Raw genomic sequence first — 21,166 nt, 5'->3', positions numbered from 1 at the left:
ACTGCGGATTTCATTGAATATTTTCGACCATATGCCAAGAACATTTTAGTCTCGAGTGGATGAATCGAAAGAGATGACAAAATCGACTGTTTCTCACGATTGAATCTCATCTGCGTTGTGATTTTATTTTTCAGCAATTTTCGAAAAATTCGGATTTACTATTGTTATTTCACTATGTATAAGATTTTTCAGGAATTCGGACAAGTATTCTGTTGGAATTCTTCATTACTAGGGCAATGTTTAGGACCTGGTTTGGTCCTCTTTCAAGGCTACAATACAACATACAATAATAATAAAACGAAATAATGAATAAACATTATCAATTTATTTTACTCATATCTGTAATGTGAGAAAAAAAAGTTTGATAACGAAGTTTGAACCAAAATGCTGGAAATAATTTTTTTATTACTAATCCGGTTGTTGCCTTATACTGGGTGTTCCTAAGTTAGAGTTACGAAGGAAAATGAGAGATTCCTTGGATGATTTTAGGAATTAAAAGTCCCATGAATATGAGCCAGCAAAAGCTTTGCTTTCGAGAGACAGGGTGTTCCTAGTGCGTCGTACTTTTTAATGATGCTTTTATCGGTTTTTCAAATCTTTATTAATTTTCGCTACTGAGTGTTAAATAAATACCAAAACTTATAATTAATTAATTCATTACAACTTACTAGCTGGATCTTTATAATAATTTGGATTTTCTTGATTATTACTAGAGAGCTGTTTGAAATTTCTTTTCTCGAAATCGATATCGAATTCAACAGAACTATAACAAACCAAAAAGTGGAGTAGTGGACCAGAGTTCCTTTTCACATTTTTTCTGAACTACCAGTGGTTCACCAAAAAATAATTCTGGAGGAAAGACGCTGGAACCCTTCCAGAAAAAATTTCATCCTGTAGATTTGCATTCAACATTGATATATCACATGATGAAAACTTAAATTGGAAGGATCTACGAGAAAAAAAACTTAAACTTAACACCTGTATCTCAAAAACAAAGTGTTGGTGGACTCATTTTATAAGACTTTTTTCTTAGAATGATCAGGAAATCTGTAGTTTTCATTTGTACCTCCAATTTAGGAAAACCGTGTTAATTCAAAACTGATGTCTTCAAAAATAAATTGCAATTTGAATGAAACACAATAAATTGAACAACACATGGCAGTCAATTTTTCTATGCGAATTACTCAGTTCAGTTCTTTGATAACTACAGTATGGAAATTTTATGACGAGAATAATACAAAAAACCGAAAACAACGGGTAAGTGTATACCGATAATGAATGCCAATATAAAGTAAAATAACAAACCTCGGACGTGCTCGAAGTGCGTTTTATTTTAACAGCCATAAGATATTACCTATTGACAGTTGACGGATACCACAAAATTAGAAACAGTGTGAAACATTCTAATCACCAAGAGGAAAATAGAGGTCAAAAGAAGCGTAGGAAGAAGGCGATTTTCATGGCTGAAAAAATTGAGGGAATGGATTTGATAACAACTTTTTGGAGCAAGTGCCTCGAAAGCCAGAGTAGTGATGCATGAAAAGAATATGCGACTATGGGCACTTTTTAGTAAGCCACCCTGTATAAGAAATTATAAAGGTTTTTTTTTTGAGGTAAATAACTTTAAGTTGGCATTACTGTTCAAGATGGCGACCGATTTAACAGCTGTCAAGTGATTTATTCTCAGTTTGGTTTGGCAATTCATCACGCCTGAACAACGCTTGCAAATAGTGCATTTTTATTCCGAAAATAATGGTTTTGTGCGGAATACGTATCGCGCACTACGTCCATTTTATTCTGTTTAGTGATGAAGCGCACTTCTGGTTGAATGGCTACGTCAACAAACAAAACTGCCGCATTTGGAGTGAAGCTGATCCTCAAGTGTATGTCGAAACACCGTTACATCCAGAAAAACTGACTGTTTGGTGCGCTTTATGGGCTGGTGGAATCATTGGTCCGTACTTCTTCAAAAACGATGATGGCCAGAACGTTACAGTCAGTGGTGATCGGTATAGAGCCATGATTACTAACTTTATCATTCCTGAATTGAACAACCATGATGTTCAGGAGCTGTGGTTTCAACAAGACGGCGCAACATGTCACACAGCTCGTGCCACAATCGATTTATTGAAAGACACGTTTGTTGACCGCCTAATTTCACGTTTTGGACTTGTGAATTGGCCTCCAAGATCTTGTGATTTGACACCGCTAGACCACTTTCTGTGGGGCTATGTAAAGTCATTGGTCTATGCGGATAAGCCACAAACCCTTGACCATTTGGAAGACAACATTTGCCGTGTTGTTGCCGATATACGGGCACAAATGTTGGAAAAGTCATCGAAAATTGGACGTCCAGATTGGACTACATCCGAGCCAGCCGTAGCAGTCATATGCCAGAAATCATATTTAAAATGTAATGTCACAAGATTATCTTGCGGATAAATAGAATTCATGTCAATCGAATAATCCATAGTTGTTTTATGGCAATTTAAAGTTCTATAGCTCTAAAAAAACACCCTTTATTTGGAGCAAGTGCCTCGAAAGCCATAGTAGTGATGATGAATGACCTCCACTGCGGAGATGACACTTGAATGAAAAGAATATGCGACTATAGGCAATTTTTAGTAACAAATTATATAAACGATAAATGTACGACTCTGTACCACCCTGTACAAATCTCCTCTTCCATCCATTGTTATGACAATTGGCGGATATTGCCGTTACGAGTTGAATGTCATCCAGAGGTCTAGGCTTGTAAAAAACCTTGGTAGAGTTTCCCACTTGTTCTCTGGCACGAAAGCGTAAGCAAATTACTCTCGTTAAGTGGTAAACGAGAGTGATTATTGAGATGAGAGAGTAGCGAATGAGCCGCCACAAGTATAGAAATCGAAACTGCAACCGAAATGGTTATTCCGAAGAAAGTGAAATAATTTCTCGTTCGCCTCATCGGTTCACACTGTTTTAGGTCACTTCAGAGCGACTTTTACGGGATTTTTACGAGATACTTACTTGCAAGGACTGCAAGGTTATATTTCTTAATTGAATTAACAGATGTATATAGATATATACATATAACAAAGTATAAAAGGATAAGGACGTATATAGAATATTTCATTTTAATTAATATTTTAAATTATTAATTAAAGGCTTTATAGGCGCATACAATTTCAGTATATCAGTATTAAGAATTCACGGCTTGGCTTGATATTCAAGCTACTTGGATCAAGCTCAAGCTCAAGTAGCTTGAGCTTGACTTGAAATCAACTCAAGTTCAAGTCAAGTAGTAGATTTTCAATATTTAGTCAAATACTTAATAAATAAATACTTGACTTGAAATTGAAAAACTACTACTTGACTTGAACTTGAGTTGATTTTCAAGTCGAGCTCAAGCTACTTGAGCTTGAGCCAAGTAGCTTAAACATCAAGCCAAGCCGTGGATCCTTAATCAGTATCTATAAACAAAGCGTTCAAAGTTTTGTATTAGAGGTATCTGTAATACCAGTATTTATTGATTTTTTTCGATTTTTCATGAATTGGAAAATCCTTATGACTCCAAAGTGCATGCATTTATTAAAAAGAGATTTCGAAAGTGAATATTAAAAGAACAAAGGAAATAACTGACTTTTTGGGAATCATTGAAAACTTTACTAGATCTTCATTTATGACTCTTTTAAACGTAAATATTGGATTTATTCCAAATGGCACCCATATTTTATTATTCTATTTGGTAGAGAATTTTTCGAAGATATTAAAATTTTATACCTAATAAAAAAATAAAATTCAGTGTATGTCATTTGGAATAAGCCCAATATTAAGGTTTTAATGAGTCATAAATGAATGAACACACAGTAGTACTCTCAATGATTATCAAAAAGTCAGTACTCCATTATTTTAGTGTCCACTTTCTAAATCTGATTCAAAAAAATCATTAATTTCGAAGTTTTTTCAAAGACCCTTCAATTTATGGAGAAAAATTTCAAAGTATATGGAAATGTGTACTAACTTGGGTTCTTTCGTTAATTGCAATCTGAAAATACAATAAGTGTTCCATAAGAAAAAATAAAAATTTACACTCTTTTTGGTATACCCCGTGCGGTTCCAAATAATTTGAGAATGAAGCTTACGTGACACCTAATTATACTGTGTCGACAAACAATTTGAAAATTTCAGCGCTTAACCTGTACCTATTTACCAATTCCAAGTTTGGTGCAAAAATTATTGTAATAAGCGACGTCAGAACCATAGGAAATCCTAGCAGAATATTGAAAATAACTGCGCCCTTGCCCCTTGGAGACCGTCGTATAACTGTATATAGAATATATGTAGGATCCAGTTATTGTTCCCTGTGAATAATTGCGATGGTCAACCGGATGCTTGGAGACCTATTAGTTTCTTCTAGTGTCGAGGGCATGACAGTTTCGATTGATTTACTGGAAACGAATTGTTATTGTACATATAATGTAAAAAGGATGTGTAATTCTTCGGGGTGTCGAAGATGTGTCATGTCGGTTGTAAAACTTAAGAGATTTACTGGGGTTGGAAAAGTTCGAGAACAAGCCGGTTGTACCAGATGTGTTACATCTGTGTATCAGGTACTAGTCCTTCGAGAATATTCGATTTCCAGGAATCCGCGAAGATCTTTGTGGGCAGTACGGCAAGATTTTTATTGGACTAGGGGATGGTACTTTCCTTAAGGGTGTGGTCAAGCCGAGAGAAGGGAGGTCGATATTCGAGACAGGGTAGGTTCCAATCGGCAGAGAGCACAGTTCAAATTAAGCCGAAGACGGGTACAGTTCAACTTAAGCCGAAGACGGGTCAAGTTCGGTCGGTCAACTTAAGACGTAAGACGAAAAGACGTTTCGCGGACTAGATTAAGACGAGTCGCGAACAAGTTGAAGACGAGACGACCGAAAACTTGAAGTACGACGAAGACGTGATAAACGAAGACGTTTCGAGTAATCAACAAACGAGTTAAAGACGAAATTCAGTACCGTAGTGAGAAACTTGTTAATTAAGACGTAATTAGGATCTTCTCAATACTGAGTTTTTACTGTATAATTGTGGCTTTGTATATAGATGTAAATAATCCAAAAAAGTTTAATTATTACAAATCCAACAAAGTCACGGAGAAAAAGACGAAAGGCCAGGCAATCGAATCATACCTCTAGACGATCGATTAACCAAGCCTACATATATATGGTATCCAGGGACGCATGAATGAATGTCCGCTCAAAAGCTCCTAAAAATTTGTGTTTAGTCCTCCTTTCTCAACGTTTGAAATCACTCCCAACTAAACGAATAGAATGATGTCTGACATAAGAAAAAACTCAATTCACTTAGAGTAAAATTGCAAGTATTAAATAAGAGATTTGTTCTTTTCACATGATTGTCCCGTTTATTTTTATCAATGTAAATAAACTTGTGAACGACAAAATAAAGAATAGCCGAAGATCATGAAGCAATTCGTATAAATGTATATAGATGTGCCAGAAGAGCGCGCGTAAACAAACACGACGACAGACGCTCATCTATCGAAAGTATGCTGGGGAGTATGCCGGTTCTCTTGTAGGATATCCTGTGCAGGCGCTCGAGCGTCTAATCGTGGTTTTATTGTTGACCGATATTTATGAAAAAAAAAACAGACTACAAGACTCCCATAATTGACTGGCACTTTTCGCGACAGCGAGAAAGCTACACTTCGTTTTATTCGAAGTAACGAATAATTTTTCAGAGATGCTACATCGAAACGATATTTTCACTACAACTACATTTTTCACTTGTGTAAATCTATTGAATTTATAGATTCACCGACCCAAATTCGATAGTTGGTTCTTAACTAACCTTCAACTACTGGCTATTAGTATATTAACACTTACTCCAAATCGTTATGGAGCTACTGATAATAGTGATTACAGCTATCAGCTATGTGGACCAACTTGCTTACTATAATACCGGCAGTAATACCAGGTTGAATATTATTCTGGGATTAATTTTATTCCGTGTGCACCGAGTTTTCCATATGGAATATTGATTAATGCCTGTTTATAACCGGCAACACTGTACAGTTCTAGGGATTTTCGCGCACTTTTTGAAATTCCTGTCGGAGCTATGACCTATAGTATATCTTTATACTGCGAAATAAACGTCCCATTACCGAAGGATAAATATATTAGCTGATAACAACCTCCTCAAAAGTGATGCCATCTAGGCATCAAGCTGGGTTACTGAAAACAGAATATCAAAGAATAAGACTCACCTTCGCAGAGTCGTATATTCCTCCTTGAAAATTTTTGGCATCTCCTTCTCCATGGATCCTGAAAAATAGAACCACAAGTGAAATTCATGTTATGGAATTCATATTTGAGGAATTTTTGCACTTCAGCCCCCTAACGGGGGTGAGTACCCGAAATGATCTTCAAAATTAGTTATCCCTATTCAAAATTGAGGTGTCATGCTCACCCTCGTTAGAGGGTTGAAGTTACGAGAATGAAAAAAGCAGAAAAGTTGATTGCCTTCGAATCAGAAATTGACGGGTTCAAGCGATTTTCCACATTTTCATTTTAAAGTCGGAAAATCGAGGTGTTACATTTTCGTTGGGCCACCTAGTGTATAAATACAAGGAACCGTAGGGATGCGATGTTCAATGAAGAGCGGCCTGCAGGAGGAAAATGGGCTGACATTGAAAATCATACGCATTATTATTTTTTCTGTTTGATATTGAAATATTCGCTCGCAAAATACATTTCAGATCTTTTTGTACGATTCAGGTATCGTATCTATTTCCAGGAATTATTTCAACAGTTTTCTACAATAGCAATCCGATTCAGTGGTATTTGTTATTGGTATGATTATCCTATTTGGGTAGCGAATGGTCCCATACGAATTTCCAGATAAAGAATGATCGTTGTCATGCGCAAACGTGAAATTCGCGAAATCTCAATATTTTACAAGTCCGTACTGTGAGAAGCAAAGAACGAGGCAATATGGTGCTACTACATTCATTATAAATTTTTTTGAACTCACCTTGCGGCAACGTTTCCATTCGTTTGATTACTGGTCACAGGTGGATTTCTACTCGTTCCATTGATATGATTACCATCTAGTTTACTGGAAAAAAAAACATTATTGAAAAAAATGAATGAAACTATTACATTTGTAGTTGGAAAATACATTTTATTTCTTGAATATAAAGTTGTCGAAAGGAAACTTTGGCTGATTAATAAAGACCAAACAATGATTATGTCAAACGATCTCTCTCTTTCTTCTCTTCTCTATATAATTCTATTCCCACTCGAAGGATAATTTTCTCATTTTATATGAAAGGTAAAAGGCGTATTTTGTGAAGAACTATTATTTCAATAGGACATCGCAAATTGAAGGACTGGTGCAGTAAGCAGCATGTAAGCATGTAAGCAGTAAGCATGTCGAACGGGTTACTATTTCAATGACATATGTCAAACAACTGTCATCCGAAACGTCATATGTTTAGTTGAAGGTTAGCCATTTAACAATATGGATTGTTTATCTACTGCTGAACGTGTGAAGATTGTGAAAACTTATAACAACAATAATGATTCTGTAGTAAGTACGATTCATGCATTACGGGCAGATAATGGTCGACATAATCGTCCATCGGAGCGTACAATTAGTGAGACAGTAAAAAAATTCGAAGAGACTGAATCTGTTACGGATCTCTAAAGCCAATTCATCATCAAATGCACGCTCGCCAAAAATATGGCTGCTGTAAGTAAAAGGAGGTCCAAATTTAAACATTCCCCGGCGCGCACAACATTTGAGCCTCTCCTACGACACGCTATGGTGTATTTTGCTTTTGGATTAGCATCTCCAGCCTTATAAGGTTTAGTTGTCATGAGAACTAAAACCAGCTGATGTAGAATCATGTAGCTAGTAGATTTGTGAAGTGAATAACAAAACTGATGGAAATGTGGAACCGAGAGATCTATGATCAGTAAAATCAAAGAAACCAATCCTCTCAACATTTAATTGATCCCAGATAAGAGCAATGCTTTTTTCATCTTTTATTAGATCTCTCTCTTGCCGGGTTTTTATACAAGGTGTCCAAAAAGGGTATCGGGTATTTGTTTTGTCGCTGCATTTAAGAATGAGTGACGGGGGGATTGTGAAGGGGATCGTGATGTCCGCAATTTTTTGGAGTTTCAGTGAAGATGGAGCAGTACCCAGGAACGCATCGCGCTTTTTGCGTACGAGAGTATTATCGCAACGGTGATTCAATAGTAGCTTCTCAAGTCTTGAAGTTTATATCGTGAGGAATATCGTACACGCCATGCACCAAGTGATGACTTCATTAGAAAATGGATCCGAATGTTCGAAAATACAGGTGCGACGATGAAAATTCAAGAATTTGAACGCCCTCGTTCAGTACGCGACGAAGAAACGGTCCTTATTTTCATGAAAATCGAGGAGGCCAACCACTCAATGTAAATAGTGACCGTTATTGCGATATGCTGCGAAACTTTTTGGGTCCAGAGTTACTGGAGTTTCAAGGTAATAATTCAAGAACGTGGTTTCAACAAGATGGGGCCACTCGCCATACAACAAATCAAGCAATGGTAGCTGTTAAAGAATTATTCCCTTATAAGGTCATTTCGCGTAGGGGTAACATCAACTGGACTCCCAGAAGCCCCGACCTTAGTCCACTTGACTATTTTGCATGGGGGTACATTAAAAGTAAGGTGTATGAGAATAATCCAACGAATTTGACCCAATTTAAGCTAAGCATAAGGTCAGAAATGGCAGCAATATCGAGAGCTATGTGTCAGCGTGTGTCAGAAGAGTACCAGCAGCGTAACGGTCACCATTTAGATAACATAATCTTTTCCAAATAATTTTCCACTCCATGCTGTAATAATCAACAATAATATTTTTTTTTAATTGTAACTAGTTTTTGTTTTATCGAAGTTACAAATACCCGATACCCTTTTTGGACACCTTGTACTTTAATTCAAAACAAGAGTTGTAGCAAGCGAATAGAATGGTATCTTAATTAACTATCTAGTTGATTGTAATATCATTGATCGCTGTGTATAACTTTTATTTTATATGTTTCACTAAAATACACTCAAGAAGGGTTTATACCGAAGTGGCTTTCTCGTGACCTGCCAAATTTTAACTACTCCTCCCTCCTTAGCTTTTTTGAGATTCCACCACTTTTCAGGATGAATGAAGTTATCTCAATAGTTCCTCTGATTCATTATCCTTTTTTACCACATGCAAAAATTCAAAATACGTTTTTCATTTTTAATTTTGGAAAAACCGTTTTTTCAGCCTTCGACAAGACTTTTTGTGAATATTTTTCGTGAGAATTCATCAATAAATAAATTTTCGGAAAGTTATATTATGCATATATTTATTCTTCAATGACAAATTCGTCTAATTCTTGTTTCCATTCCAAAAAAATTAATGAAGGACTTTCCACAATGACATAATCTTTAAAATGGATAATGGCGAAAACCTCATGTAAATCGATGGTCTCTAGCGAGAAACAAAGCGTACTAATTTTTGAACTGATCGCTGAAAGGGTACAAACCTCTCTTAATATAATGCAAAAATTCATATAAGCATAAAAAAAAACCCAATCTTACCGTTTGCGATGCAGGTCGCATTCACTCCTATCGACATATGTCACCACTCTAGTATGTCCTCCGTGTTCCCTGTATTTTGCCACCACAGGAGGATGGAGAAAACTCCCGTAAAACATTTCTCAAGAACTACCACGACAAAATGAAATTATCACTCCTATTTCTATTCTTGAAGTAAGGATATGACGATGCACTCGCGTGCTTACATTAGAAATTCTTGGGACATGTGAGTAACTTCCAAGTTTTGATAATTCGTCACGATTCGTTCAGACGAAATGGTCCATTAAGAGAGGATGAATTCCAAGAGATAGGTCAGGCGCAATCATCGATAAATTAATTGGTAAATTGTGTAGATAATCGAATTATGACTGCAGTTGATTCATACATCGACACTAACCACTGAACTCAGATTCGGTTCAATACAGGATGTTCCTAAGAACTAGAAGTACAAACGAAAATGAAATTCCTCGGATCATTTTAGGGAGAAAAAAGTCCTATAAACATGAGCTCGCAAATGAAAAGGGGTGTTACAAATTGATTTTTTTGACAAGCATGAAAATCTCGAATCGGCAAACGCTTTGTTTTCGAGATACAAGGTGTTACAGTTTAATTTTTTCTCAAACAATAGATAAATGAATAAATCTCCCCTTCAGAAGATATTCAACTAAATTTTCTCAAAGATATTCCAAATTAAAGTTTTATGCTTAATTTTGAATGCAACCCTTCCGGGTGATATTTTTTTTTCTGGAACAGAGCCTGCTTCTTTCCCCCTGAAAAATGTGAAGAGAAACTTTAGTCCAGTCTCTTTGGTTTCTTGTAGTTTCTGCTACCGATTTAGCGAAAAAAATTTCAAACAATTGTCTAGTAATCCTCAGGAGAATCCAAACCATTATAAAGATTCAGTTTGTGAGCTCTGAGCTGTGATGAATATTTTAAATAGAGTTTAGATACTTATTTACCCAATCTTAATTATGAAAATTCGATAAACTGGTATAATCATCACAAAAAATTAGGACTACAAGAAACACCTTGTATTTCGAAAACAAATCATATGTGCCCATGTTTATATGACTTTTTTCTCTTAAAATTATTCCAAGAATGTCTCAATTTCCTTTGATATTTCCATTTAGGCACGCCGTGAAAAATTCTTTTGAAAATCGGAATAAGAACATCAGTCTTAAACAACCTAATAAGCTTTCCCTATATGCAAGAAGTCACTTTAATTCACTCTAGAAAGAAAATGTCATATTCTCGTCTGAAGTTCTGAATTGCCTTGTTAGTTATCTCATTCTACACAAGAAGATGAATTTCAATGAACTTTCATACTTCTCTCGAAATTGAAAAAAAAATCTTCAATTCATGTAATGGGTAATTAATTCAATATATGATTATTAGTCGATATTCGGTAGTTATATCCCGAGTGTTTGCCAAATATCGAATATTTTCCCGACTACACGAAGTGCAGGAGGCAAGATATTTGTAAATTTGGCAAGCACGAATCCCGAAAAAAAAATAACTCAATTTTGATTGATCGAATACTAACTGTAATTTAAATAAACAAAATCTTTTTGACAATCATTTCGATGGTTTAAAACCTCACAACAAATATTCACCTACCGCACACCATGATATTCACCATTGATATTCAGTAGTATATTCCGAGTGCTTGCCAAATACTCGAATATGCTTGAAGGATAAGGTCTATGTCAATGTTCCATAATCGATGCAATACTTAAAGATGAAATTCATGAAGTTATTTAGGGTAAACAGACGTGTTTTTCAATATCGAAATGAAACCTCTTATTCGAAAACCCTATATTAAATTGTCTACGTTATGGATATGTGTTTTTTTGTCCACCTTCAAATAACAAGTTACTTAAACTTAACATAACCATTCACAGGAAGATGTTAAATAATGAATAAATACTGGTCGATTTTCAGTTGATGTATGGTTATCATGACATGAAATGCATTTCAGACATCTCTCTTCAAATTCACAATTTCAGGAGAACTGACTTCAGGAATTTAAAACTTGGAAGTCGCTAAAGAAATCGAATGTATAAAACAAAGAAATGAACAACATACGTTCCTTACAGAATACCTAATCAATTGCAAGTATTGTTCAGCTTTCAAAGGTTTCTTCCTTTGAATTACAAAACTCAAATATTCAACAGTTTTTTCCTTGAACATATTTCTGATTTGTTGAAAAAATTGAAAGAATATGTTGGACACATTTTAATCACTCAATAAATCTTGTATTTCATCGAATCTTGAGCAAATCTGTTCCGCATCCCACACACATGACCTCGTACGAAGAATTTCGTTCTAATTAATTTTGAAAACATAATCTACAGTATCCAAGATAATTAAGTTGTATAACTTTGGTTCTGGAATTTTATTGTTTATGACATTTACATACCAAATTATCTGTAAATTAGGTTGAAGCATGTTTACATCTTATCCTTTTTTCAATATGTAATAGTTTTTTATTTTCAATTATAAATATTAGAAATCGCAGTAGATCGAAATATTTTGGCCTACCTTTGAAGAAGAATCAAAGAAAAATTAAAAACTATAAAGTACAGAAGTTCAATAATATAGGTTGAAGATTTTCAACCCAGACGTCAATGGTCAATTTTGTCAGTGATTTTTTTCATTTTAGTGATTCCTTTTCACTATGTATTTTCTACTACTGATGATGAGAATTGTACTGCAGTTTCAAAATGCTGATTACCTCAAAATTAACGAAAACCGTAGGATTGTTCTTCAAACTAACATTGTTGTTATGAACAGATTTGAAAATTTGTATGAGGTATAAGTTCTGAATAGTTTTTCCCTTTAAGAGCTAAAACCAGAATTTGCATATTTTCTATCAGAGTGAAAGAATGGCTCTTCTGTAAACAGTGATTTACGAAATTGGATGATATATTGTTTTTGATCGAATCTGTTGAATGTTTTCGAATCTAGTTATAGATGAACGTCTTACTTAACGTAAAAGCTATAAAATCCTGATAAGTTAGTTGATAAATTTCTGATTATGTGCCATTAAACTATTGAAGCAAAAGAAGGTATCCTTTTGCAGAAGACTCCAGAAATGATGTTCTAAAGTCAAACATAAAAGCTATTCGCCACCCACTGCTTAGCTTAGACAATAGAAATTATTTATTGCTATAGCCCATGAGAATATTGGAGGTTGCCGGCAAAATGACTTATGTTTTATGTTTATGTATGTTCTAGTTATGGCCACTTCCAAGAAATTCCGACGCTCATTAGTCTGGTGATCAGTGGGGCAAAGCTCAAGTAAAGAGAAAGGAAATTATATTATTTTAAGTCATTTCAGGACTCTCGTTTTCGAGATACGGGGTTCATTGAGAAATTTCAAATAACTTTCGGAACAATCAAAAGATTTTAGTCATTTTTGGAATGAAATAATTTTTTCCGGTTCATAATCTGGAATTTCATTTCTTCTGAAAGCGATAAAAACAACACTGTATTTTGTTGATTAATACTAGAATACAGATATCGAAAGTATCCCATCATCAGATGAACTCAAGTCAGTTAAATTTTCGCGCATTTTCTAGTGAACAGCTTGCTCCCGTTCAATGTTGATGCCTATAATTTTTCAATTTTGTGCTGGATAAAATGATAAATGTCAGGAATAAGCACTTTTTGCAACAAAAATATTTCCTTTGCTGACCTAACACCACTTGACTTTTTTTCTCTGAGGGTCATCTGAAGTCGATGGAACGAATCAACTTATATAACTTATATAACTTATATAACGAATGAACGAGGCATAAGAACATATACGGGATAATAATAATAATATAATACATTGTGATTACAATGTAGAATCAGTTTAAAATTTGACCAGAAGAGTAAAAAAATCTATATAAGCTATAGTCGACATTTCCAACCCATCCTAAGCTCGTTATTAGAATTGAATTTCATTTTGATATAGTATTTTCATTAAGGATCTCTTTCACTCGTTTTTTGTTGAGAAGATTGATAAGGATAATCTGAACAATAAAAAAAAAGTTGTTGCTTCATCAAAAAAATTAAAGCTCTGGCCAGAAATTTCTGGCAAGAAAATTTTTTTGCAGACTCGAATGTACGATTCGATAAATAATTCTCTAGATATTCTCTCACCGTACGGAATTAGTTTTGAATATTAATTAATTCTTCAATAGGGATTCGTGAGACGAATTGAAAATTACACAATTCGGTTGACTGTTGCGAAAGTTCGAACCGTTTGAAATTTCTCCAACTTGTCGAAAACAACCTGTATCTCATTAGGTGACTTGAGAGGGAACACTACCACGCGGCTGCTTAGCTCAAAACGGAATTAGAGATATTTTTTTTTAAATCATACTGTATATAACAAAACAGAAAAGTAAATGAGGACGGTATCTAAACAGTTATGTTCTGGAGGACTCAAGCTACAATTAAAAAAAAAGTTTCTAAAATCGGCCAAATGGCTCAAGAGAAAATCAACTACAAACTTCGTTAAGACTTTCCCGATGTGTATATTATAATTTTGTAATACTTCAATACTTCTGTTCAATTATTCACATTAATATACTTTTGAAATCATTCATGGAAAAAAATATATCCACCTTGTTTCAAAATTTCGAAATTGAAATTTCAACTATGTATAACATATATTACTTTCACACTATTCAACAAATACTGTTCAAGGAACTTCTGAATTGAATATTTGAGTTTTATAAACTCACCTGAAAAAAACGATCATATGCAATATATAATAAAAGGAACTTCACCTTTCAACAATTCTTTCTAAAAAGAATAGAATGAAATAAATTTATATGTTGCTTGAAAAATAAAATCCGGAGAAAACCAATATTATAACTAGGTATCGATCAAGTTCCACATAATTTAATCCATACATAAAATCTAGCACAACCGTAAATATCGAAACTTTTCCGATGAGGATTCACAGCGTGTATTTCTTGCATTAACACAAAGCAATGGGAAAACATCATAAAAACGCATTTTCCACCTACTACGGCGGAGTCGAGAGACAACACTGATTAACATATCGAAATGTTTCCACGACAACACATCAAGAAAAATTATTATTGCGTTTCAGGAATAGTAAAATTCAAATTTCGTGTTTATTGTTCATTTATCGTGATTATGGTGATTCAGGAGCGTACAACAAACATAGTTAAGATCGTATCTGACGCATTCGTCGTAAAGAAAAATACGAGTAACGTATAATTACAATTATATTATGGCATGTTTCAGACATAAGACACACAAGATCAAGAATGAGAATTAATGACAACCTTTCTTCGGCGGCAATACAAAAGCGGACAAGTTCTGTTGCTCAATAAGCCTTTACGTTCCAGCCACGGTTCAAGGCTTCAAAAGAAGGGAAAGGTATCAATCAAACCAACATCATAAACACATTCTTTGATTAGATCTAATTCTAGATGAAAGAAATATTCAATATATAACATGCAAAATTTCCTTGAAGATAGAATTCCTCCAAGTTATCGAGGACATGCTGTCAAGGTTATAATTTGTTCAAGGCTATCGTTCGATACTGTGGATATTTTGCCCAACCCTGGAATATTTTTTTATTGCGTCGATTGTCAATTGGCCATTTTGTTTATATAGATTAAATTATTTTTTTCTAATTTATTTATATACATATATGTATGTAGGATCCAGTTATTGTTCCCTGTAAATAATTGCGATGGTCAACCGGATGCTTGGAGACCTATTAGTTCCTTTTAGTGTCGAGGGCATGACAGTTTCAATTGATTTACAGGGAACGAATTGTTATTGTACATATAATGTAAAAAGGATGTGTAATTCTTCGGGGTGTCGAAGATGTGTCATGTCGATTGTAAAACTTAAGAGATTCACAGGGGTTGGGAAAGTTCGAGAACAAGACGGTTGTACCAGATGTGTTACATCTGTGTATCAGGTTTTATTCCTTCGAGAATATTCGATTTCCAGGAATCCGCGAAGATCTTTGTGGGCGGTACGGCAAAGCTCTTATTGGACTAGGGGATGGTACTTTCCCCTAAGGGTGTGGTCAAACCGAGAGAAGGGAAGTCGATATTTGAGAGAGGGTAGTTCCAATCGTCGCAGGGGCCAGTTCAAATTAAGCCGAAGACGGGTAAAGTTGAAGTTAAGTCTAAGACGGGAGACAGAACAAGTTCGGTCGGCCAACTTAAGACGTACGACGTAAAGACGGTTCGCGGACTAGAATACGACGAGTCACGAACAAATCAAAGACGAGACAACCGAAAACTTGAAGTACGACGAAGACGTGATAAACGAAGACGTTTCGAGTAATCAACAAACGAGTTAAAGACGAAATTCAGTACAGTAGTGAGAAACTTGTAATTAAGACGTAATTAGGATCTTTTCAATACTGAGTTTGTACTGTATAAGTGTGGCTTTGTAAATAGATGTAAATAATTGAAAAGAGTTTAATTATTACAAATCCAACAAAGTCGCGGAGAAAAAGACGAAAGGCCAGGTAATCGAATCATAACTCTAGACGATCGATTAACCAAGCCTACATTTATACATGACAGAAATATCCAACATGTATGTACAGTGCAAATCTATTTGTAGTGTTTCTTCAAAGGTTTCCTAAAATAATTCAAGGAACAATTGAAGATGTCGATCTCTCTTGAAAGTCTCATATACAACCGACATATTCTACATAACGGGGTGTTTCCTGCTGAATTCGTCCTGTAATTTTGGACCCTGAAAAGAGGTTGATCTCTAGAATAAAATGATCCCTAGATCCCCGCGAGTTCTAGAAACTTCAAGTGTATGAAGAGAATATTTTATCCACAGGTGTGAAATGTCCCCTAAAGGGTAGATGGTCGTATTTTGTATTCAACGTATCTGATGGTCCTTTTTTGAATATGTTCGAGACGTTTTTTATACACATTATATAGGGGATTCCAGACACAACTGCCAATACCCAATCGGCTGAAAATATAGGCATGATATAGGCTGAAAAGAGGTTCAGTTGATCTGAAAGATTCGCAGGTTCTCATTATGAAGCCCATTAGCGTGTTACATTTCCCCACTGAATTGGAGATATGCTCTTCGAAAGTCATCTTGGAATCGAATAAAATGCTCAAATCTTTTACAGAGGATACCCTACATTAAGTGAAGTCACCAAGGGAATATTTGAAATCGAAGATATTGAGATTTCTAGTGAAAGTTATGAGCTGACACTTGGTAAAATTAAGATGAAGCTTACAGTATTCAACAAAAAAATTCAAGTCCTCCTGAAAGAGTAAGCAGTCTAATAAACTTCTGACGGAAGAGAAGAACTTTATGTCATCTGCATATAAGAGGAACATTATAAACTCAAATATAAACACCATATCGTTAATATATAAGGAAAAGGAGGGTACCAAGATGAGATCCCTGAGGAACACCCGAACTGGCTATAATTGCTCGTGATTTAAAGCCCGAAATAGATACAACCTGTACTATATAGGACAAGTAAAAAGCAAACCATGACAAGAGGTCACCGTCGATACCAATGAGTGAAAGCTTGAACATAAGAATATTGTGACAAATATTGTGTCAAATACCTCTGCTAGATCTACATGAACAGACTCAACCTGAAACCTCTCATCTCATCTTATTTATATTATATAGAATTATTATTAAATAGATTCAGATCTCTCCTGAGCTAGCTAGCGGCCTCTGAGAGTAAGAAAGAGCAGAACGGTGGCAATGCAGCCGCAAATGTGCGAATTGGTCATGGATAATTCTATGAAAAGAATATGGTCCTGCAACCGTAACCGTGGGGGCCATTTGACTGAAATCATTTTCCCTCGTTAACGGCATACCTTAACAAGAAAAGAACGGACAGCACCTGCATCAAATAAGATTCAAAATGAGTCATCTTAGATGAAGGTTATTCAATATAAAGAAATAGGAAAATGCACTTGGCACCAGAAGTCTATATATGCCTTTATAGAGTTCCGTGGTCTCCAAGAGAGCAATAAGTATCTTAATGAAAATATTCAAAAGCTCCTGACGTCAAGTCGGTGCACTTGACAATTTTTTTTTATATCGAATAACCTTCATCAAGGATGACTCATTTGAATTTTATATTTTGAATCTTAATTTATACAAAAAACAAATGCGCAAAAAGATGACATTAAGACCGCCGAGAAATCACGGATAGTCCCGATACGTGCTCGACCGGCTCATCTGTCTAATTTCAATAGTTGAATGATGGGATGATATCGATATGGCAATGCGCAATAAATCAATGCCTACGCGTCAAATGCAGAACTGTATAAGTCGACTTTGTCGGCTCTAATTGGGCACCGACTGGTATAATTGCGAATTATAATTAACGATTTCGTCACGAGATCATATTCAATCGATCATGAATACGTTCAATTGAATACGTCTGTCGGTGTCTTTGTTGATTGAATATGGATGAATAATGTTTATAAACAAATTGTGAATGTTATGTTCCCTTTTTCGCAAATGACGACACCGAGGACGACACTATTATTAATGTAAACACAATTTTTTAGTTTCAACTTTGGAGAAACCTTAAGAGGGATTTATACCACGTGGCTTTTTTGTGATCTGCCAAAGTTTAACTACTACTCTCACCTCGGCGTTTTTGAGATTCTACTACTTTTCAGGATGAGTGAAGGAAATTCGAACGTGATTTACTGTCCTTTTCTGCCACATGCAAGATTTAAAAATAAGTTTTTACGTCTTCATTTTAATTTCAGAAAAACCGTTTTTTCAGCCTCTATTAAAACTTTTTTGTATATAATTTTTAAGTGAAAATTCATGAAAAAATAAATGTTTGTTCGTAAAATTATATCATGCATGTATTAATTCTTCAATAAAGAATTAATCTAATTCTTTATTTTCTATTCCAAAAAAAAAAGAAGATAAATAAGGACTTTCTGCAATGACGAACTCTTTTTGAAATGAACACTGAAAAGGAGTAGACCCCTCTTAACCACTCAACACTAGGTTAATGTTTGAGATAACAACAAATAACTAAAAATGTATGTGATCATCGGTTTAACCTTGAAAAGACTTTTATTGGAATCAAAGACCCATAAAGATATCAAAATATAAAACTCAGGATATGTATCATTCATTTAAATTCGTCAAATTCAAAATAGTCTTTATAAATAACATAAAAGTGGTTTAATTTTGAAAAGCCCCCTTTTTCCCAAAATATTAATATTTTTGGGAACATTATCTCTCAAGCGATCAAATAATATTCTCAATTTACTGTCTCACCTTCTGGCAATAATTCAGAGTGTATAATATCGCGATAATAAAAAAAATTACCATGAACGTCTTTACTTTTGATAAATTAGTGAAATTCTTTTTCCGATATTTTTATTTCGGTACTTACTCGACCGAATATAAATCACATCGTATCGAATTAGAATATTCAATATTAATTAATATCAATAAAATAATCGATTATTCATAAGCACCATTTTCTGTGTGATAAGACACCTCTCAGTAGAGGCTTTTGCATAAATCTAAATTTCATGAATTTTTATACAAAAAAAAAAAAATGACTAAGAACAATTCGAAAGTAATATCCTTGACTGTTCAAATAGATGTGAAATAAAGAGCAAGCATTATATTGTAAGACAATAATTGCCTGAGCAGTGTGGTTATAGGCTACCATCAATACAAAACTTTGTATTCCAAGTTGAAGAATATTTCACAACTATTATTTCCCTGCAAGTCTTATGATAAATGCCAAATAAATTTATTTCATTAGGCAAGGAGAAAATTGGTGAGAAATTTCTTGTCTATATTTCACATTGTGAGCGACGTATGGCGAGGGGGATAGTTTGAGATTGATTTGATCTACTTTGAAACACCCAATCTATTATTTAGTTTCGTTAGATAATCTTTGGGATGTTTGATTTATTTTAATAACTTGCATGAAGATTATTGGAGTTCACGATTTCTTGTATTATTTATTTAATGATTTGAAGATTATCCTAATTCGATTTCACTTTATGTGAAATATTGATTTCATAGAATTTCAATGAATCTTAATTCATCTTCCAGTATTCAGTTTGGAATCTCCAAATTGTTTTGTCAGCACTAAAAGTATCGTTTTGACAACGATTTTCTATCGAACCCTGTTGTCAAGTTATTAATACACATACAAAATTTTTTGGGTAAGAGGATAAAATATTTCGGATTATTATTTAATATGTGAGCTCAAAATGATATCGCCAGGCATCTTTCTATATTGGTGCAATTGTTGGAAATGAAACAATTTATAATCAGAAACGTTTTAAGGTTGATAATCGCTATCGCTGAACATCATTTTGTTACTGAATTATTGAGTAATTTGCTTGACAACAAGAAATGAACCCCAAATAAAAAAATATGTTGAAATTCTTCAACACACTCGAAATTATTTTTCATTGAAAGCAGTGACGGCTCGTCAGGGTCGGCAGGGTCGGCCGGGCCGACCCAAAAATTATCAGGAAATAGAAAATAGTTCTATTCATTCAAACTCAATCGGAGTTATCGATTTCGATATCCAAATTCCCTCGGTAATGAATATTTCCACTCAGAACAGGAAAATATAACTTATACCGGCCAATATTTTCTTTCGGACCCACCTAATATTCGATTTCCAAAGCATCCAGCGTTGTTATTCCCTTTCATAAATTGTAACAAACCACAATCGTAAATGGTTACTTTTCGTAACATCACCCCAAACAAGTTATTCCAGAATTGTACGTAACACCGTAACATTAGGTCTGAAATGTAACACAAATGTTACAATTATACAATTGCAACTCCTGGAATATCACTGAAAGCATCTCATCACGTTAGGTCGGCCGAGAGCCGATTACGGAACCAGCGCTACCGAGAGCGCTACGTAAAGGAAAAGATACTACGACTTACGCCCAGAATACGACCACTCAGTAGAACGGCACAACAACTCGATGTAAGGTCGCTTCCCAATACACAGGGTCGGCTGGCCGGTAATCCTATTGCAGAGCGTCAAGCAGCAACTTTTTACAGTTTATTTCAAATATTTGATAATTAAATGAATGGTTAATTATGAGACATTATGTCCTAATCAGAAAAGAACTTATTTATGCCGTTCGATAGTAGCTATTGATTTTCAGATCATGAAAATATAATAAATATATTCAAATGAATGGTTGATTATGGGATATAACGTCTTAATCAGAAAAAAACTTATTTATGCCGTTCGATAGTAGTTAGGTATTGATTTTCTGATCATGTACTGGGACAATGCTACCTTCGGCAATTCAAATATGCTGAATGGTATTACGGAATTCATTTTCTCAAATAATATTGTTTCCGATGTTCCTGAATTATATAAGTTATTTTGTATGATTTTGTCCCTGCCACCAACATCCGCGTCAGTAGAAAGAAGTTTTTCAGCGCTCAAAAGAATAAAATCTTTCAGTAGGAACATGATGTCTCAAGACCGTTTAAATAACCTGGCACTGATATCAATCGAAAGAGGTTTAGTT

General features: G+C 34.7%; 1 protein-coding gene across 3 annotated transcripts in view; it reads right to left on the bottom strand.

The window, feature by feature from the left end:
• Window positions 1–21,166, bottom strand: part of LOC123673902 (WD repeat-containing protein 47) — a 126,942-nt gene that overhangs the window by 69,343 nt on the left and 36,433 nt on the right. For all 3 annotated transcript variants that reach the window (XM_045608659.1, XM_045608658.1, XM_045608657.1), the window contains exons 4-5: window positions 7,024–7,107; window positions 6,257–6,314 (exon numbers count right to left, since the gene is read on the bottom strand). In XM_045608659.1, the coding sequence (XP_045464615.1) occupies window positions 6,257–6,314; window positions 7,024–7,107 (142 nt within the window). The remainder of the gene's footprint in view (window positions 1–6,256; window positions 6,315–7,023; window positions 7,108–21,166) is intronic.

This window comes from Harmonia axyridis, chromosome 2 (genome assembly GCF_914767665.1).
Source record: "Harmonia axyridis chromosome 2, icHarAxyr1.1, whole genome shotgun sequence".
Classification (NCBI taxonomy): Eukaryota; Metazoa; Arthropoda; class Insecta; order Coleoptera; family Coccinellidae; genus Harmonia; species Harmonia axyridis.
The sequence above is the reverse complement of the archived record's forward strand: the minus strand, read 5'-3'. Positions and strand labels throughout refer to the sequence as shown.